Raw genomic sequence first — 16,201 nt, forward strand, 5'->3', positions numbered from 1 at the left:
CTCACCCTCACCACACTCATCAACACAGAGTAGAGGCATGGAGAGCATCGCCACTCGTGTCAAGGTAGTGACACACTCGCCACTCACTCACCACACTCACCACCATCACCACACTCACCACACTCACACTCACCACACTCACCATCACAGAGCAGAGGCATGGAGAGCTTCGCCACTCGTGTCAAGGTGACATGCTCACCCTCACACTCACCACACTCACCACACTCACCACACTCACCACACTCACCACACTCACCACTACACTCACACTCACCACCATCACCACACTCACCACACTCACACTCACCACACTCACCATCACAGAGCAGAGGCATGGAGAGCTTCGCCACTCGTGTCAAGGTGACACGCTCACCCTCACACTCACCACACTCACCACACTCACCACTACACTCACCACCACACTCACTACACTCACCACCACACTCACCACCACACTCACCACCACACTCACCACCACACTCACCACCACACTCACCACCACACTCACCACCACACTCACCACCACACTCACCACCACACTCACCACCACACTCACCACCACACTCACCACCACACTCACCACCACACTCACCACCACACTCACCACCACACTCACCACCACACTCACCACCACACTCACCACCACACTCACCACCACACTCACCACCACACTCACACTCACCACACTCACACTCACCACACTCACACTCACCACACTCACACTCACCACACTCACACTCACCACACTCACACTCACCACCAACTCACACTCACCACCAACTCACACTCACCACACTCACACTCACCACACTCACACTCACCACACTCACACTCACCACACTCACACTCACCACACTCACACTCACCACACTCACACTCACCACACTCACACTCACCACACTCACACTCACACTCACCACACTCACACTCACCACACTCACACTCACACTCACCACACTCACACTCACCACACTCACACTCACCACTCACACTCACACTCACACTCACACTCACCACACTCACACTCACACTCACCACACTCACACTCACACTCACCACACTCACACTCACACTCACCACACTCACACTCACACTCACCACACTCACACTCACACTCACCACACTCACACTCACACTCACCACACTCACACTCACCACACTCACACTCACACTCACCACACTCACACTCACACTCACCACACTCACACTCACACTCACCACACTCACACTCACCACACTCACACTCACCACACTCACACTCACCACACTCACACTCACCACACTCACACTCACCACACTCACACTCACCACACTCACACTCACCACACTCACACTCACCACACTCACACTCACCACACTCACACTCACCACACTCACACTCACCACACTCACACTCACCACACTCACACTCACCACACTCACACTCACCACACTCACACTCACCACACTCACACTCACCACACTCACACTCACCACACTCACACTCACCACACTCACACTCACCACTCACACACTCACCACACTCACCACACTCACACTCACCACACTCACACTCACACTCACCACACTCACACTCACCACACTCACACTCACCACACTCACACTCACCACACTCACACTCACCACACTCACACTCACCACACTCACACTCACCACACTCACACTCACCACACTCACACTCACCACACTCACACTCACCACACTCACACTCACCACCATCACCACAGAGCAGAGGCATGGAGACCCTCGCCACGCGCGTCAAGGTGATGTCACTCACCCTCACCACTCACCCTCACCACCACACTCACCACCACACTCACCACCACACTCACCACCACCACTCACTCACCACACTCACCACCATCACCACCACCCTCACCACCACCCTCACCACCACCACCGTCACCACCGTCACCACCGTCACCACCCTCACCACCCTCACCACCCTCGCCTCCCTCACCACCCTCACCACCATCACCACCCTCACCGTAGCCACCCTCACCCACCATCCTCACCCACCACCACCACCACCCTCACCATCATCACCACCCTCACCGTAGCCACCCTCACCCACCACCATCACCACCCTCACCACCATCACTACCCTCACCACCCTCACCACGACCCTCACCACCCTCACCCACCACCCTCACCACCATCACCACCACCACCACCCTCGCCACCCTCGCCACCCTCACCGTCGCCACCATCGCCGTCACCGCCCTCGCCCCCTGCAGTACGTCAAGGCGATACGGCTTGAGACTGTGTGTGTGTGTGCGTGTGTATGCGTGTGTGCGCGTGTGCGTGCGTGCGTGCGTGTGCGTGCGTGCGTGTGCGCGCGTGCGTGTGTGTGCGTGCGTGTGTGCGTGTGTGCGTGTGTGTGCCGCGTGTGTGTGCGTGTGTGTGTGTGCGTGCGTGTGTGTGTGTAGACGTGGCTGGCGCACGAGCTGGAGGTGCTGGTCAGCACGGAGGACGCTCGCCGCCACCTCGCCGACCTGCTGGAGGATCGCGCCGTCCTCGCCAGCGAGCTGACGCGCCTGCGGGAGCTGCAGCAGCAGCAGCAGCAGCAGCAGAGGAACGAGCAGCCACCCAGCAAGATCCGGGTACGTGTGGGGGGGTGTGGGGTGGGTGGGTGGGTGGGGTGGGTGGGTATGGGCAGGGTGGGTGGGTGGGGTGGGTGGGTGGGGTGGGGACGCGTTGGGTGGGGTGGGTGGGTGGGGTGGGGACGTGGTGGGTGGGGTGGGTGGGGTGTGTGGGGTGGGTGGGGTGGGTGGGGACGCGTTGGGTGGGTGGGGTGGGGACGCGCTACGAACCCGAGTTCGATTCCCGCTCCTGGCCACCACCGGTGACGATCATCTGAATCGGTCCAAGGGCCTCCTCCCCTAGGTCGACTCGGCCTCAAATGAGTATCCGTTGCGACGTGTGATAAACATCGCCGCCGGGGGAGACAAAGGCGGTCGGGCGTGCTGCTAGCGGCACCGTGCCCACTCCCTCGGTAGCCTTCACAGGTGCTGCTACTCGCTAGCCGCACTTGCCCCGGCAGTCTGTGAAAGCTACACGGGGGACCTTTGTCTGTGTATAGGTGCTGCTGTTACTCGCTACTAACAGCACTTGCCCCAGCAGCCTGCTAGAGGCTACACGGGGGACCTTTGTGTATAGGTGCTGCTGCTACTCGCTACTAACAGCACTTGCCCCAGCAGCCTGCTAGAGGCTACACGGGGGACCTTTGTCTGTGTATATGTGCTGCTGCTACTAACAGCACTTGCCCCAGCAACCTGCTAGAGGCTACACGGGGGACCTTTGTGTATAGGTGCTGCTGCTGCTACTCGCTAGCCGCACTTGCCCCAGCAGTCTGAAAGGCTACACGGGGGACCTTTGTCTTTGTCGTGGTCAGCGTCGCACCCTGCTGGTCTCGGAGCTGGAGGAGGCCCTGAGACCTTCAGAAGAACTGGGCCCACAGATCGCCAGCCTCGAGACAGAGATTGGGCTCCGGTGAGTGAGCGAGTGACGGTGGTGGTGGTGGTGGTGTTGTGGTGGTGGTGGTGGTGGTGTTGTAGTGGTGGTGGTGGTGTGGTGTGTTGAGGGTGGTGGTGGTGGTGGTGTGGTGGTGGTGATGGTGGTGAGGGTAGTGGTGGTGGTGGGGTAGGGGTGGCGGTGGTGGTGGTGTGGTAGTGGTGAGGGTGGTGTGGTGGTGGTAGTGGTGGTGGTTGTGGTGGTGGTGGTGAGGGTAGTGGTGAGGGTGGTGGTGGTGGTGAGGGTAGTGAGAGTGGTGGGGGTGAGGGTAGTGGTGGTGAGGCTAGTGGATGTGGTGGTGTGGTGAGGGTAGTGGTGGTGGTGGTGAGGGTAGGGTTGGTGTGGGTGGTGATGGTGCTGGGGTAGGGGTGGTGTGGGTGGTGATGGCGCTGGGGTAGGGGTGGTGTGGGTGGTGGTGGCGTTGGGGTAGGGGTGGTGTGGGTGGTGATGGCGCTGGGGTAGGGGTGGTGTGGGTGGTGATGGCGCTGGGGTAGGGGTGATGTGGGTGGTGATGGCGCTGGGGTAGGGGTGGTGTGGGTGGTGATGGCGCTGGGGTAGGGGTGGTGTGGGTGGTGATGGCGCTGGGGTAGGGGTGGTGTGGGTGGTGATGGCGCTGGGGTAGGGGTGGTGTGGGTGGTGGTGGCGCTGGGGTAGGGGTGGTGTGGGTGGTGGTGGCGCTGGGGTAGGGGTGGTGTGGGTGGTGATGGCGCTGGGGTAGGGGTGGTGTGGGTGGTGATGGCGCTGGGGTAGGGGTGGATGTGGGTGGTGATGGCGCTGGGGTAGGGGTGGTGTGGGTGGTGATGGCGCTGGGGTAGGGGTGATGTGGGTGGTGATGGCGCTGGGGTAGGGGTGATGTGGGTGGTGATGGCGCTGGGGTAGGGGTGGTGTGGGTGGTGATGGTGCTGGGGTAGGGGTGGTGTGGGTGGTGGTGGCGTTGGGGTAGGGGTGGTGTGGGTGGTGATGGCGCTGGGGTAGGGGTGGTGTGGGTGGTGATGGCGCTGGGGTAGGGGTGGTGTGGGTGGTGATGGCGCTGGGGTAGGGGTGGTGTGGGTGGTGATGGCGCTGGGGTAGGGGTGATGTGGGTGGTGATGGCGCTGGGGTAGGGGTGATGTGGGTGGTGATGGCGCTGGGGTAGGGGTGGTGTGGGTGGTGATGGTGCTGGGGTAGGGGTGGTGTGGGTGGTGATGGTGCTGGGGTAGGGGTGGTGTGGGTGGTGATGGCGCTGGGGTAGGGGTGGTGTGGGTGGTGATGGCGCTGGGGTAGGGGTGATGTGGGTGGTGATGGCGCTGGGGTAGGGGTGGTGTGGGTGGTGATGGCGCTGGGGTAGGGGTGGTGTGGGTGGTGTGGGTGGTGATGGCGCTGGGGTAGGGGTGGTGTGGGTGGTGTGGGTTGTGATGAGGAACACGGCCCGCAGATCTCCAGCCTGGAGACGGAGATTGGGCTCCGGTGAGTGGTGGTGGTGGTGGTGGTGAGGGTAGTGGTGGTGGTGGTGGTGTGAATGTGGTGATGGTGGTTGTGGTGGTGATGCGTTGGTAGTGATGGTAGTGGGGGGGGGGGGGTGATGAGGGTAGTTGTGAAGGTAGTGGTCGTAATGTCGATGTGGTGAGGATAGTTGTGGTGATGTGGAGGTGGTGAGGGTGATGGTGTTAATGTGGTGGTGGTGAGTGTAGTGGTGTGGTGAGGGTAGTCGTGGTGGTGATGCGCTGGTGGCGGTGGTAGTGGTGGTGGTGATGTGGTGAGGCTAGTGGTGGTGATGTGAATGTGGTGAGGTTGGTGGTGTGGTGAGGGTAGTGGTGGTGCTGATGTGGAGGTGGTGATGGTGGTGGTGGTGATGTGGTGAGGGTGGTGGTGAGGTGGAGGTGGTGGTGGTGGTGTTGAGACTAGAACATCTCCGCAAAAGAGCCTTGCAGCTCATCGGATTTCTCTTCCTCCACCGGTCTGACCAAACGCCGCTACGGTGTGGTGCGTGTGTGCGTGTGTGTGCGTGTGTGTGTGCGTGCGTGTGTGCGTGTGTGTGTGCGTGTGTGTGTGCGTGTGTGTGTGCGTGTGTGTGTGCGTGTGTGTGTGCGTGCGGTGTGTGTGCGTGTGTGTGTGTGCGTGCGGTGTGTGTGTGTGCGTGCGCTGCGTGTGCGTGCGTGTGTGCGTGTGTGTGCGTGTGTGCGTGTGTGTGTGCGTGCGTCTCTCTCCGAGTGCAGCAGCGCCCAGATCGCCGACCTGCAGCAGAAGCTGCTGGGGGTGTCGTCTGAAGAGCGCGGACGCCCTCGCTGGGACGCCATCGCCACCATCATGGAGGCCAAGTGTGCGCTGCGCTGGCTACTCGATCAGGTGGGGGGGTGGGGGGCTGGTGGGGGGGGGTGGGGGGTGGGTGGGGGGTGGGTGGTGGGGGGTGGTGGGGGGCTGGTGGGGGGCGGCCGCCAGCGCTGGGACGCCATCGCCACCATCTTGGAGGCCAAGTGTGCCTTGCGCTGGCTACTCGATCAGGTGGGGGGGTGGTGGGGGGCTGGTGGGGGGGGTGGGGGGTGGGTGGTGCTGCTACTCGCTACTAACAGCACTTGCCCCTAAAGCCTGCTAAAGGCTACACGGGGGAGCTTTGTCTGTGTCTACCTTCATCGGCGCTGCTGCTGCTACTAACAGCACTTGTCCCCGTGCGTGGTGTGTGTGTGGTGCGTGTGTGGTGTGTGCGTGTGGTGTGTGTGCATGGTGCGCGTGCGTGTGTGTGGTGTGTGCGTGTGTGTGGCGTGCGTGTGCCTGTGTGTGCGCGTGGTGCGTGCATGCGTGGTGCGTTTGGTGCGTGCGTGTGCATGTGTGTGTGGTGTGTGTGGTGTGCGTGGTGCGTTTGGTGCGTGCGTGTGTGTGTGCGTGCGCGTGGTGCGTGTGTGTGCATGTGCGTGGCGCGTGTGCGTGCGAGCCAGTTGGTGGCTGCGCGTGTGTGCGCTGCGCGCGCCAGCGAGGATCTACGCGAGGCGCGTGAGGGTCGCGACGACGCCATGCGCAGCGCCGCCGAGGAAAGAGACGCGGCGCGGGAGGAGAGGGAGAGATTCAACATAAAGATCGGCCGCCTTGAGGTGGAGCACCAGGACAAGGTGAGGGGGGGGGAGGGGAGAGGGGGGAGGGAGGGAGGGGGGGAGGGGAGAGGGGGGGGGGAGGGGAGAGGGGGGAGGGAGGGAGGGAGGGAGGGGGAGGGAGGGAGGAGAGGGAGAGACTCACCGGGGAGATCGGCCGCCTAGAGGTGGAGCATCAGGACAAGGTGAGGCGAGGGGGGGGGAGGGGGAGGGGGAGGGGGAGGGGGGGGGAGGGGGAGGGGGGGGGGGAGGGGGAGGGGGGGGGGGGGGGAGGGGGGGGAGGGGGAGGGGGAGGGGGGGGAGGGGGAGGGGGGGGGAGGGGGAGGGGGGAGGGGGGGAGGGGAGGGGGAGGGGGGGAGGGGGGAGGGGGAGGGGAGGGGGAGGGGGGGAGGGGGAGGGGGAGGGAGGGGAGGGGGGAGGGGAGGGGAGGGGAGGGGAGGGGAGGGAGGGGAGGGGGAGGGAGGGGAGGGGGAGGGAGGGGAGGGGGAGGGAGGGGAGGGGGAGGGGAGGGAGGGGAGGGGGAGGGAGGGGAGGGGGAGGGAGGGGAGGGGAGGGGAGGGGGGGGGGGAGGGGGAGGGAGGGGAGGGGGGGGGGGGGGGGGAGGGGGAGGGAGGGGGAGGGAGGGGGAGGGAGGGGAGGGGGAGGGAGGGAGGAGGGGGTGAGGGGAGTGAGGGTGTCACCAGGGTGCTGCTACTGCTACTGACGCTGCTGCTGCTGCTACTGTTGCTACTGCTACTACTGCTTCTGCTGCTGTTGCTGCTGTTGCTACTGCTGCTACTGCTGCTGATGCTGCTGTTGCTTCTGCTGCTGCTGCTGATGCTGTTGCTTCTGCTGCTGCTGCTGCTACTACTACTGCTGCTGATGCTGCTGCTGTTGCTTCTGCTGCTGCAGGTGCTCCTGCTGCTCAATCAGCTGCAGCGAAGCTCACGGCCACAAAACGAAGATCAGCAGCGTGAGAGCCTGCAGGTGACTCACCCACTCACTCACTCACCCACTCACTCACCTGCTCACCCACTCACTTGCTCACTCGCTCACTCACTCGCTCACTCACTCGCTCACTCACTCACTCACTTACTCACCCACCCACTCACCTACTCACCCACCCACTCACTTGCTCACTTGCTCACTCACTCACCCACTCACCCACCCACTCACCCGCTCACTCACTCACTCACTTACTCACCCACCCACTCACCTACTCACTCACTCACTCGCTCGCTCACTCACTCACTCACTTACTCACCCACCCACTCACTTACTCACCCACCCACTCACTCACCCACCCACTCACTCACTCACCCGCTCACTCACTCACTCACTTACTCGCTCACTCACCCGCTCACTCACTCACTCACTTACTCGCCCACTCACTCACCCACTCACTCGCTCACTCACTCACCCACTCACTCGCTCACTCACCCACTCACCCACTCACTTGCTCACTCACTCACTCACCCACCCACTCACCCGCTCACTCACTCACTCACTTACTCACCCACCCACTCACCTACTCACTCGCTCACTCACTCGCTCACTCACTCACTCACTCACCCACCCACTCACTCGCTCACTCACTCACTCACTTACTCACCCACCCACTCACCCGCTCACTCACCCACCCACTCACCCACTCACCTACTCACTTGCTCACTTGCTCACTCACTCACTCACCCACTCACTCACTCACTCACTCACTCACCCACCCACTCACCCACTCACCCGCTCACTCACTCGCTCACTCACCCACTCACCTACTCACTTGCTCACTTGCTCACTCACTCACCCACCCACTCACCCACTCACTCACTCACTCACTCACTCACTCACTCACTCACTCACCCACCCACTCACCCACTCACCCGCTCACTCACTCACTCACTTACTCGCCCACTCACTCACCCACTCACCCACTCACTTGCTCACTTGCTCACTCACTCACTCACTCACTCACTCACCCACCCACTCACCCACTCACCCGCTCACTCACTCACTCACTCACTCGCCCACTCACTCACTCGCTCACTCACCCACTCACTTACTCACTTGCTCACTTGCTCACTCACTCACTCACTCACTCACTCACTCACTCACTCACTCACTCACTCACCCACTCACCCGCTCACTCACTCACTCACTTACTCACTCACCCACTCACCCACTCACTTGCTCACTCACTCGCCCACTCACTCACTCGCTCACTCACTCGCTCACTCACTCGCTCACTCACCCACTCACCCACTCACCCACTCACTTGCTCACTCACTCGCTCACTCACTCGCTCACTCACCCACTCACTCACCCACTCACTTGCTCACTTGCTCACTCACTCACCCACCCACTCACCCACTCACCCGCTCACTCACTCACTCACTTACTCGCTCACTGACCCGCTCACTCACTCACTCACTTACTCGCCCACTCACTCACCCACTCACTCGCTCACTCACTCACCCATTCACTCGCTCACTCACCCACTCACCCACTCACTTGCTCACTCACTCACTCACCCACCCACTCACCCGCTCACTCACTCACTCACTTGCTCACTCACTCACTCACTCACTCACTTACTCACCCACCCACTCACCTACTCACTTGCTCACTTGCTCACTCACTCACCCACTCACTCACCCACTCACTCACTCACTCACTTGCTCACTCACTCACTCACTCGCCCACTCACCCACTCACTCACCCACTCACTCACTCACTTGCTCACTCACTCACTCACCCACCCACTCACCCGCTCACTCACTCACTCACTTGCTCACTCACTCACTCACTCACTCGCTCACTCACCCACCCACTCACCTACTCACTTGCTCACTTGCTCACTCACTCACCCACCCACTCACCCACTCACCCGCTCACTCACTCACTCACTTACTCGCTCACTCACCCGCTCACTCACTCACTCACTTACTCGCCCACTCACTCACCCACTCACTCGCTCACTCACTCACTCACCCACTCACTCGCTCACTCACCCACTCACCCACTCACTTGCTCACTCACTCACTCACCCACCCACTCACCCGCTCACTCACTCACTCACTTACCCACCCACTCACTCACTCGCCCACTCACCCACTCACTCACCCACTCACTCGCCCACTCACTCACTCATCCACTCACTCACCCACTCACTCACTCACCTGCTCACTCACCCACTCACTCACTTACCCACCCACTCACCCACTCACCTGCTCACTCACTCACCCACTCACCCACCAAATCGCTCACCCACCCACTCACCCACTCACCCACCCACTCACTCACTCGCCCGCCCACCCGCTCACTCACTCGCCCACCCGCTCACCCGCCCACCCACTCACTCACTCACCTGCTCAATCACTCACCCACTCAACCACTCACTCACCCACTCACTTACTCACTCACTCACTCACCCACCCACTCACTCACCCACTCACCTGCTCACTCACCCGCTCACTCACTCACCCGCTCACTCACTCACTCACTCGCTCACCCACTCGCTCACTCGCCCACTCGCTCACTCACCCACTCACCCACTTACTCACTCACCCACCCACTCACTCACTCACCCACTCACCCACCTGCCCACTCGCTCACCCGCCCACTCACCCGCTCACTCACCCGCCCACTCACCCGCTCACTCACCCACTCATTCACCCACTCACCCGCTCACTCACCCACACACTCACTCACTCACCCACCCACTCACTCGCTCACCCACTTACTCGCCCACCCACTCACCCGCTCGCTCACCTGCTCACTCACCCACACACTCACTCACTCATCCACCCACTCACCCACTCACCCACCTACTCACTCACCCGCTCACTCACCCGCTCACTCGCCCACTCACCCGCTCACTCACCCGCTCGCTCACCCGCTCGCTCACCCGCTCACTCACTCACTTACTCACCCACTCACTGACTCACCGCTCACTCACCCACTCATTCACCCACTCACCCACCCACTCACTCGCTCACTCACTTACTCACCCACTTACTCACCCACTCACTCACCCATGTTGATGCTGTGATGTTGATGCTGTGATGTTGATGTTATGTTGTTGATGTTGTAATGTTGATGCTGTGATGTTGATGTTATGTTGTTGATGTTGTAATGTTGTTGTTGTTATGTTGATGCTGTGATGTTGATGTTGTGATGTTGTGATGTTGTGATGTTGTGATGTTGTGATGTTGATGCTGTGATGCTGTGATGTTGATTTTCGATTTAAAGCTTTCGTGACTGCAGGGATTCATCTTCTTGGTTCTTTCGGTAAAGTCACGTAGAAGGGAAGTAATAAAATAATAAAAATAAAACATAATAAAATAATGTGATGTTGATGTTGTGATGTTTATGTATTGTTGATGTTGTGATGTTGATGCTGTGATGATGATGATGTGATGTTGTTGTTGTGATGTTGATGCTGTGATGTTGATGCTGTGATGTTGTGATGTTGATGTTGTGATGTTGATGCTGTGATGTTGATGCTGTGATGTTGTGATGTTGATGCTGTGATGATGATGATGTGATGTTGTTGTTGTGATGTTGATGCTGTGATGTTGATGCTGTGATGTTGTGATGTTGTGATGTTGATGCTGTGATGTTGTTGATGTTGATGTTGTGATGTTGATGCTGTGATGTTGATGTTGTGATGTTGATGCTGTGATGTTGTTGTTGTTGATGTTGTTGATGTTGTTGATGTTGTTGATGTTGTTGATGTTGTTGATGTTGTTGATGTTGTTGATGTTGATGTTACTGGATCTAGAAGGAGCAGCGTGAGCAGATGGCTCTACTCCGTGAGGAGAACGAATCCCTCCGACAAGTATGGAGCACACACACTCACGTACACGCACACTCATACATACACGTACACTCACACACACATACATAAACTCACGTACAATCACACACACACACACTCACACACACATACATACACTCACGTACACGCACTCACACTCACTCACTCACACTCACTCAGACACTCACTCACACGTACACACACTCACACGTACACTCACTCACGCACACTCTCACTCACACTCACTCACACATACATACATACACGTACACTCACTCACACACACTCACGTACACGCACACTCACTCATACATACACGTACACTCACACACACATACATACACTCACGTACACGCTCTCACACTCACTCACACTCACTCAGAGATTCACTCACTCAGACACTCACTCACTCACTCACACGTACACACACTCACACATACACTCACTCACTCACGCACACACTCACTCACACATACATACATACACGTACACTCACACACACATACATACACTCACGTACACGCACTCACACTCACTCACACTCACTCACACTCACTCAGACACTCACTCACTCACACGTACACACACGTACACTCACTCACATACTCACTGACGCACACACTCACTCACACACTCATACAGACACTCACTCACTCACATAGACATACATACACTCACTCACACGTACACACACTCACTCACACACACGTACACTCACTCACACAGACACTAATTCACTCACTCGTACACTCACTCACTCACACAGACACTCACGCACTCACGCACTCGTACACTCACTCACTCGTACACTCACTCACACGTACACTCACTCACTCACACTCACGTACATACACTCACTCACTTACACATATATACAGACACTCACTCACACGTACACTCACTCACACAGACACTCACTCACACAGACACTCACACACTCACTCGTACACTCACTCACTCACACATACATACATACACTCACACGTACACGCACTCACGCACACTCACTCACTCACTCACACAGACACTCACGTACACGCACACTCATACATACATACACGTACACTCACTCACTCACGTACACTCACTCACTCACACATACATACACTCACGTACACGCACTCACACTCACTCACACAGACACTCACTCACTCACACGTACACTCACTCACTCGCGCACATGTACACTCACTCACTCACACATACATACACTCACTCACACTCACTCACTCACACTCACTCACTCACACAGACACTCACGTACACGCACACTCATACATACATACATACACGTACACTCATACATACATACACGTACAGTCACTCACCTACACTCACTCACACATACATGCACTCACACTCACTCACACGTACACACACTCACACGTACACTCACTCACTCACACATACACTCACTCACTCACACGTACACTCACTCACTCACACATACATACACTCACTCACACATACATACACTCACACTCGTACACTCACTCACTCACACTTACTCACTCACTCACACAGACACTCACTCACTCACACATACATACACTCACGTACACGCACTCACACTCACTCACACATACACTCACTCACTCACTCACACATACATACACTCACTCACACGTACACTCACTCACTCACTCACACATACATACACTCACTCACACACACGTACACTCACTCACACAGACATACATACACTCACTCACACTCGTACACTCACTCACTCACTCACACAGACACTCACTCACACATACATATGTAATAAAGGACTCGACCACGAAGTCTGGCTTGGTGTCCTTTATTCGGTTCTTCTCTCGCAACCCACACGGCTGTCCTTCTATAAGACTTCTATACCGACAATGATACTGCTCTCCTGCAGTTTCTCCTCTCGTCGTTCTCTCAGCCTCTCTCTCTCCTCTCGTCGCTCTCGTAGCCTCTCCCTCACACACAGCCTCGCCGGCTGTGTTCCCCGCAGCTCCTCGTCCGCCTTCTCTCCAGCAGCCCCACCGCTGTCTTCTCTCGCAGCTCCGCTGGCTGCTCCCTTAGCTGGCCACCGCTGGCCGCCGCTGCCACCCCTTCTGGCTTTGCCCACGTGGCCTTACTCTGGTCCAGTCCCACTCGTTCTCCCTTCCTCTTCCGGTCTCCTCCCTTAAGAACCTTAACCTTGCTCCCACGTCACCTAACTCCACCTCTCCGTGACGTCACATCCGGGAGGTCGCCCGCGCCCGCATTACACCACCCTCCCCCGTGGAGAAAAACCCAGCCGACCTCGGCTGAACAACACCAACAGTAATGCGGGCGAACCCGAGCGTAACACACCAAAGGACACCAAGCATGCAATATAACAGTAAGAACAATCAACACAACTCAACAATCAAATAACGTAGCAGAAGCAGGCAATAAATACACAGTAAGAACAACACAACATAACAATCAACGAAACACAAGGGATTTAGAGCGTGTGCGGGTCGCTTGCCCGTCCCGGACGGTCGGCGGCCCATCCGCGGAACGGGAACGTGATTGAGTTTGAGGAGCGACAGGGTGAAATCCCCCTGTCGCTGTTGGAAGTCCACCAACGTCCCGTGTCCCTGAAGGATCAGTCTTGGGCGTGTCCCGCGGATGTGTCTGCAGCGGGGTCGGAAGGGCTGCAGGGCTCGAAGGACCCGCAGATCTGGCAGGCACCCTCCGAGCAGGGCGCCTCGTCCCCTCCGGTGTCAAGGCCGGCCTGCCTGGAACAGGTACGACAGGCGCTCTAGCAAGATCAATGGACGCAGGCGGGGGAGAGTCGGCAGCAACAGACCCCGGCAAGGCAACATTGGGAGATGAAGCATCATGTAGGGGAGCAACATACGGTTTCAAGCGCGACGTGTGAACAAACCAGCGACGAGAACCAATTTGAACACGCGCCGACTGAGGGTTAGGAACCTCAATGAGGCGGACGGGCCCTTGCCAAGGTTTGTGAAATTTGGGAGAGGTACCCGGCCGCACCTGCGGGCAATGGAGCCAGGCCAGGTCCCCAACCTTCCAGGGGCACTCCCCCTTGGAACGCCGTGCATACCTCTCATTCCGGGCCTGAGCTTTGGCCGTAGCCACACGGGCACTCTCCCGCGCCTCCGAGACCCGGCGAACAGTGTCCCGAATGTAGTCAGGAAGCGGTTTACAAGGTCCCCTTACACCGGTTCCCATCTGCACATCCATTGGCGGCACGTTTTCCCGACCATACATAAGGTAAAACGGCGAATAACCCGTAGCCGCATGAGGAGTCATCCTGTACGCCGAAAGCACCCCCGGGATGTGCAGGTCCCAATCCAATTGTTGCTCACTCACCGTGTGGCACAGCATGGCAGACAATGTCCGGTTTAGCCGCTCAACCATACCATCCGTTTGCGGATGGTATGGGGATGTCCGGACCTTCTTAGTCCCTAGGCCCGCGCATACTTCCGCCAATAATTTAGAAGAAAAATTTCGGCCCTGATCCGTAAGGAGTCTCTCCGGCGCACCCTTGTCCATAACATATCCGAACAAAAAGGCGTCGGTAATGGCCGCGGCCGATTGGTCGGGCAACGGCCAGGCCATCGGCCAACGGGAGAGGTACTCAACCCCGACCAGCAAATATTTAATACCCCTCGCCGAAGGTGGGAAAGGTCCCAAAATGTCCAGTGCCACCAATTCATTGACCCGAGACACCTGAATTGACTGTAAGGGTGGCACATAAGGATGTTTAGGTGGCTTACGCCGGGCACAGTCAGGGCACGCGCGGACGTGCCCCACGACATCCGTCGCCATGCCGTGCCAAAAATAATGACGTTGCAACGTCAACAGGGTCTTCTGCACACCCAGATGTAATAGCGTGTCACAATGGAGAGTTCTAATCAACTCGTATCGTAGGGACGCAGGCACTACTAGACGCCAGTGTTCCTGGAGACTTTCCCTCCACATAAGCAGACCATCTCGGACCGCGGTTTCCGGCGCACCCTCCGTAACCGGACCCCCAATCTCCACTTTGGATCGCTTCCGCAAGGACACTAACGACTCATCCATCATTTGCTCCCTTATCCAAACAGACCGTGGCAGATTCAAAACCCCATCAGTCGGCCCCGGTTCCACAGGAGCATCCGACTTCTCCACAGCCAATACCACCGGCTGAGGGGGGGGTAGGCCGGGCGCACATCTCTGCGTCCCCGACGCACATTTGCAAGGGGAGCGCTGCGGCAATCTAGAAAGTGCGTCTGCGTTCGCATGGCGCACCCCTTTACGATGGTGAATTTGAAATGAAAATTCTTGTAGCGTGTCCAACCAACGCGACAGCTGGCCGGAAGGTTGATCCATTTTAAGGGCATATTGCAAGGCCGCATGATCCGTACGTACGATAAAGGAACGGCCGTACAGGTACGGTCGAAACTGACGTAGGAAAAAAACAACGGCTAGGAGTTCCCTGCGAGTGACACAGTAGCGGGTTTCCGCGGGCGACAAGACCCGGCTACCATACGCAACGACGCGCTCTACACTCCCTTTAGACTGAGACAACACCGCGCCAATACCTGTGTCGCTCGCATCCGTATCAAGAATGAACGGTTGATTGAAATCCGGATAATCCAATGTTGGGGCGGTAGCCAACAGATTACGCAGACTCTGAAAGGCCGCCTCTTCTGGCGGTCCCCACGCAAACTTACGTCCCTTACCCGTAAGGAGGTGCAAGGGCCTCGCGATGGTCGCAAAATTCGGTACAAATCTTCGATAATACGAGGCAAATCCCAGAAAGCGACGTACATCCCCCACGGTGACCGGAGTTGGCCAATCTCGGACGCACGCCGTTTTTTCCGGG

The 16,201-nt window shown here is 58.0% G+C and overlaps 1 protein-coding gene across 4 annotated transcripts in view; it reads left to right on the top strand.

Annotated features, from left to right (window-relative positions):
• The first annotated feature begins 28 nt into the window (after positions 1-28).
• LOC133362692 (chromosome-associated kinesin KIF4-like) overlaps positions 29-16,201 on the top strand; it is a 35,374-nt gene continuing 19,201 nt past the window's right edge. For 3 of the 4 annotated variants that reach the window (XM_061581611.1, XM_061581614.1, XM_061581613.1), the window contains exons 1-7: positions 29-64; positions 2,430-2,603; positions 3,395-3,492; positions 5,709-5,838; positions 6,426-6,596; positions 7,467-7,541; positions 11,335-11,391. In XM_061581611.1, the coding sequence (XP_061437595.1) occupies positions 38-64; positions 2,430-2,603; positions 3,395-3,492; positions 5,709-5,838; positions 6,426-6,596; positions 7,467-7,541; positions 11,335-11,391 (732 nt within the window). In that variant the 5' untranslated portion in view covers positions 29-37. Of the gene's footprint in view, positions 65-1,701; positions 1,764-2,429; positions 2,604-3,394; positions 3,493-5,708; positions 5,839-6,425; positions 6,597-7,466; positions 7,542-11,334; positions 11,392-16,201 lie in introns of those variants that run through there. The other variant, XM_061581612.1, reaches the window with a different exon arrangement.

This window comes from Lethenteron reissneri, unplaced genomic scaffold (genome assembly GCF_015708825.2).
Source record: "Lethenteron reissneri isolate LAM-NWPU_2019-01 unplaced genomic scaffold, ASM1570882v1 scaffold_158, whole genome shotgun sequence".
In the NCBI taxonomy this organism is placed as follows: domain Eukaryota; kingdom Metazoa; phylum Chordata; class Hyperoartia; order Petromyzontiformes; family Petromyzontidae; genus Lethenteron; species Lethenteron reissneri.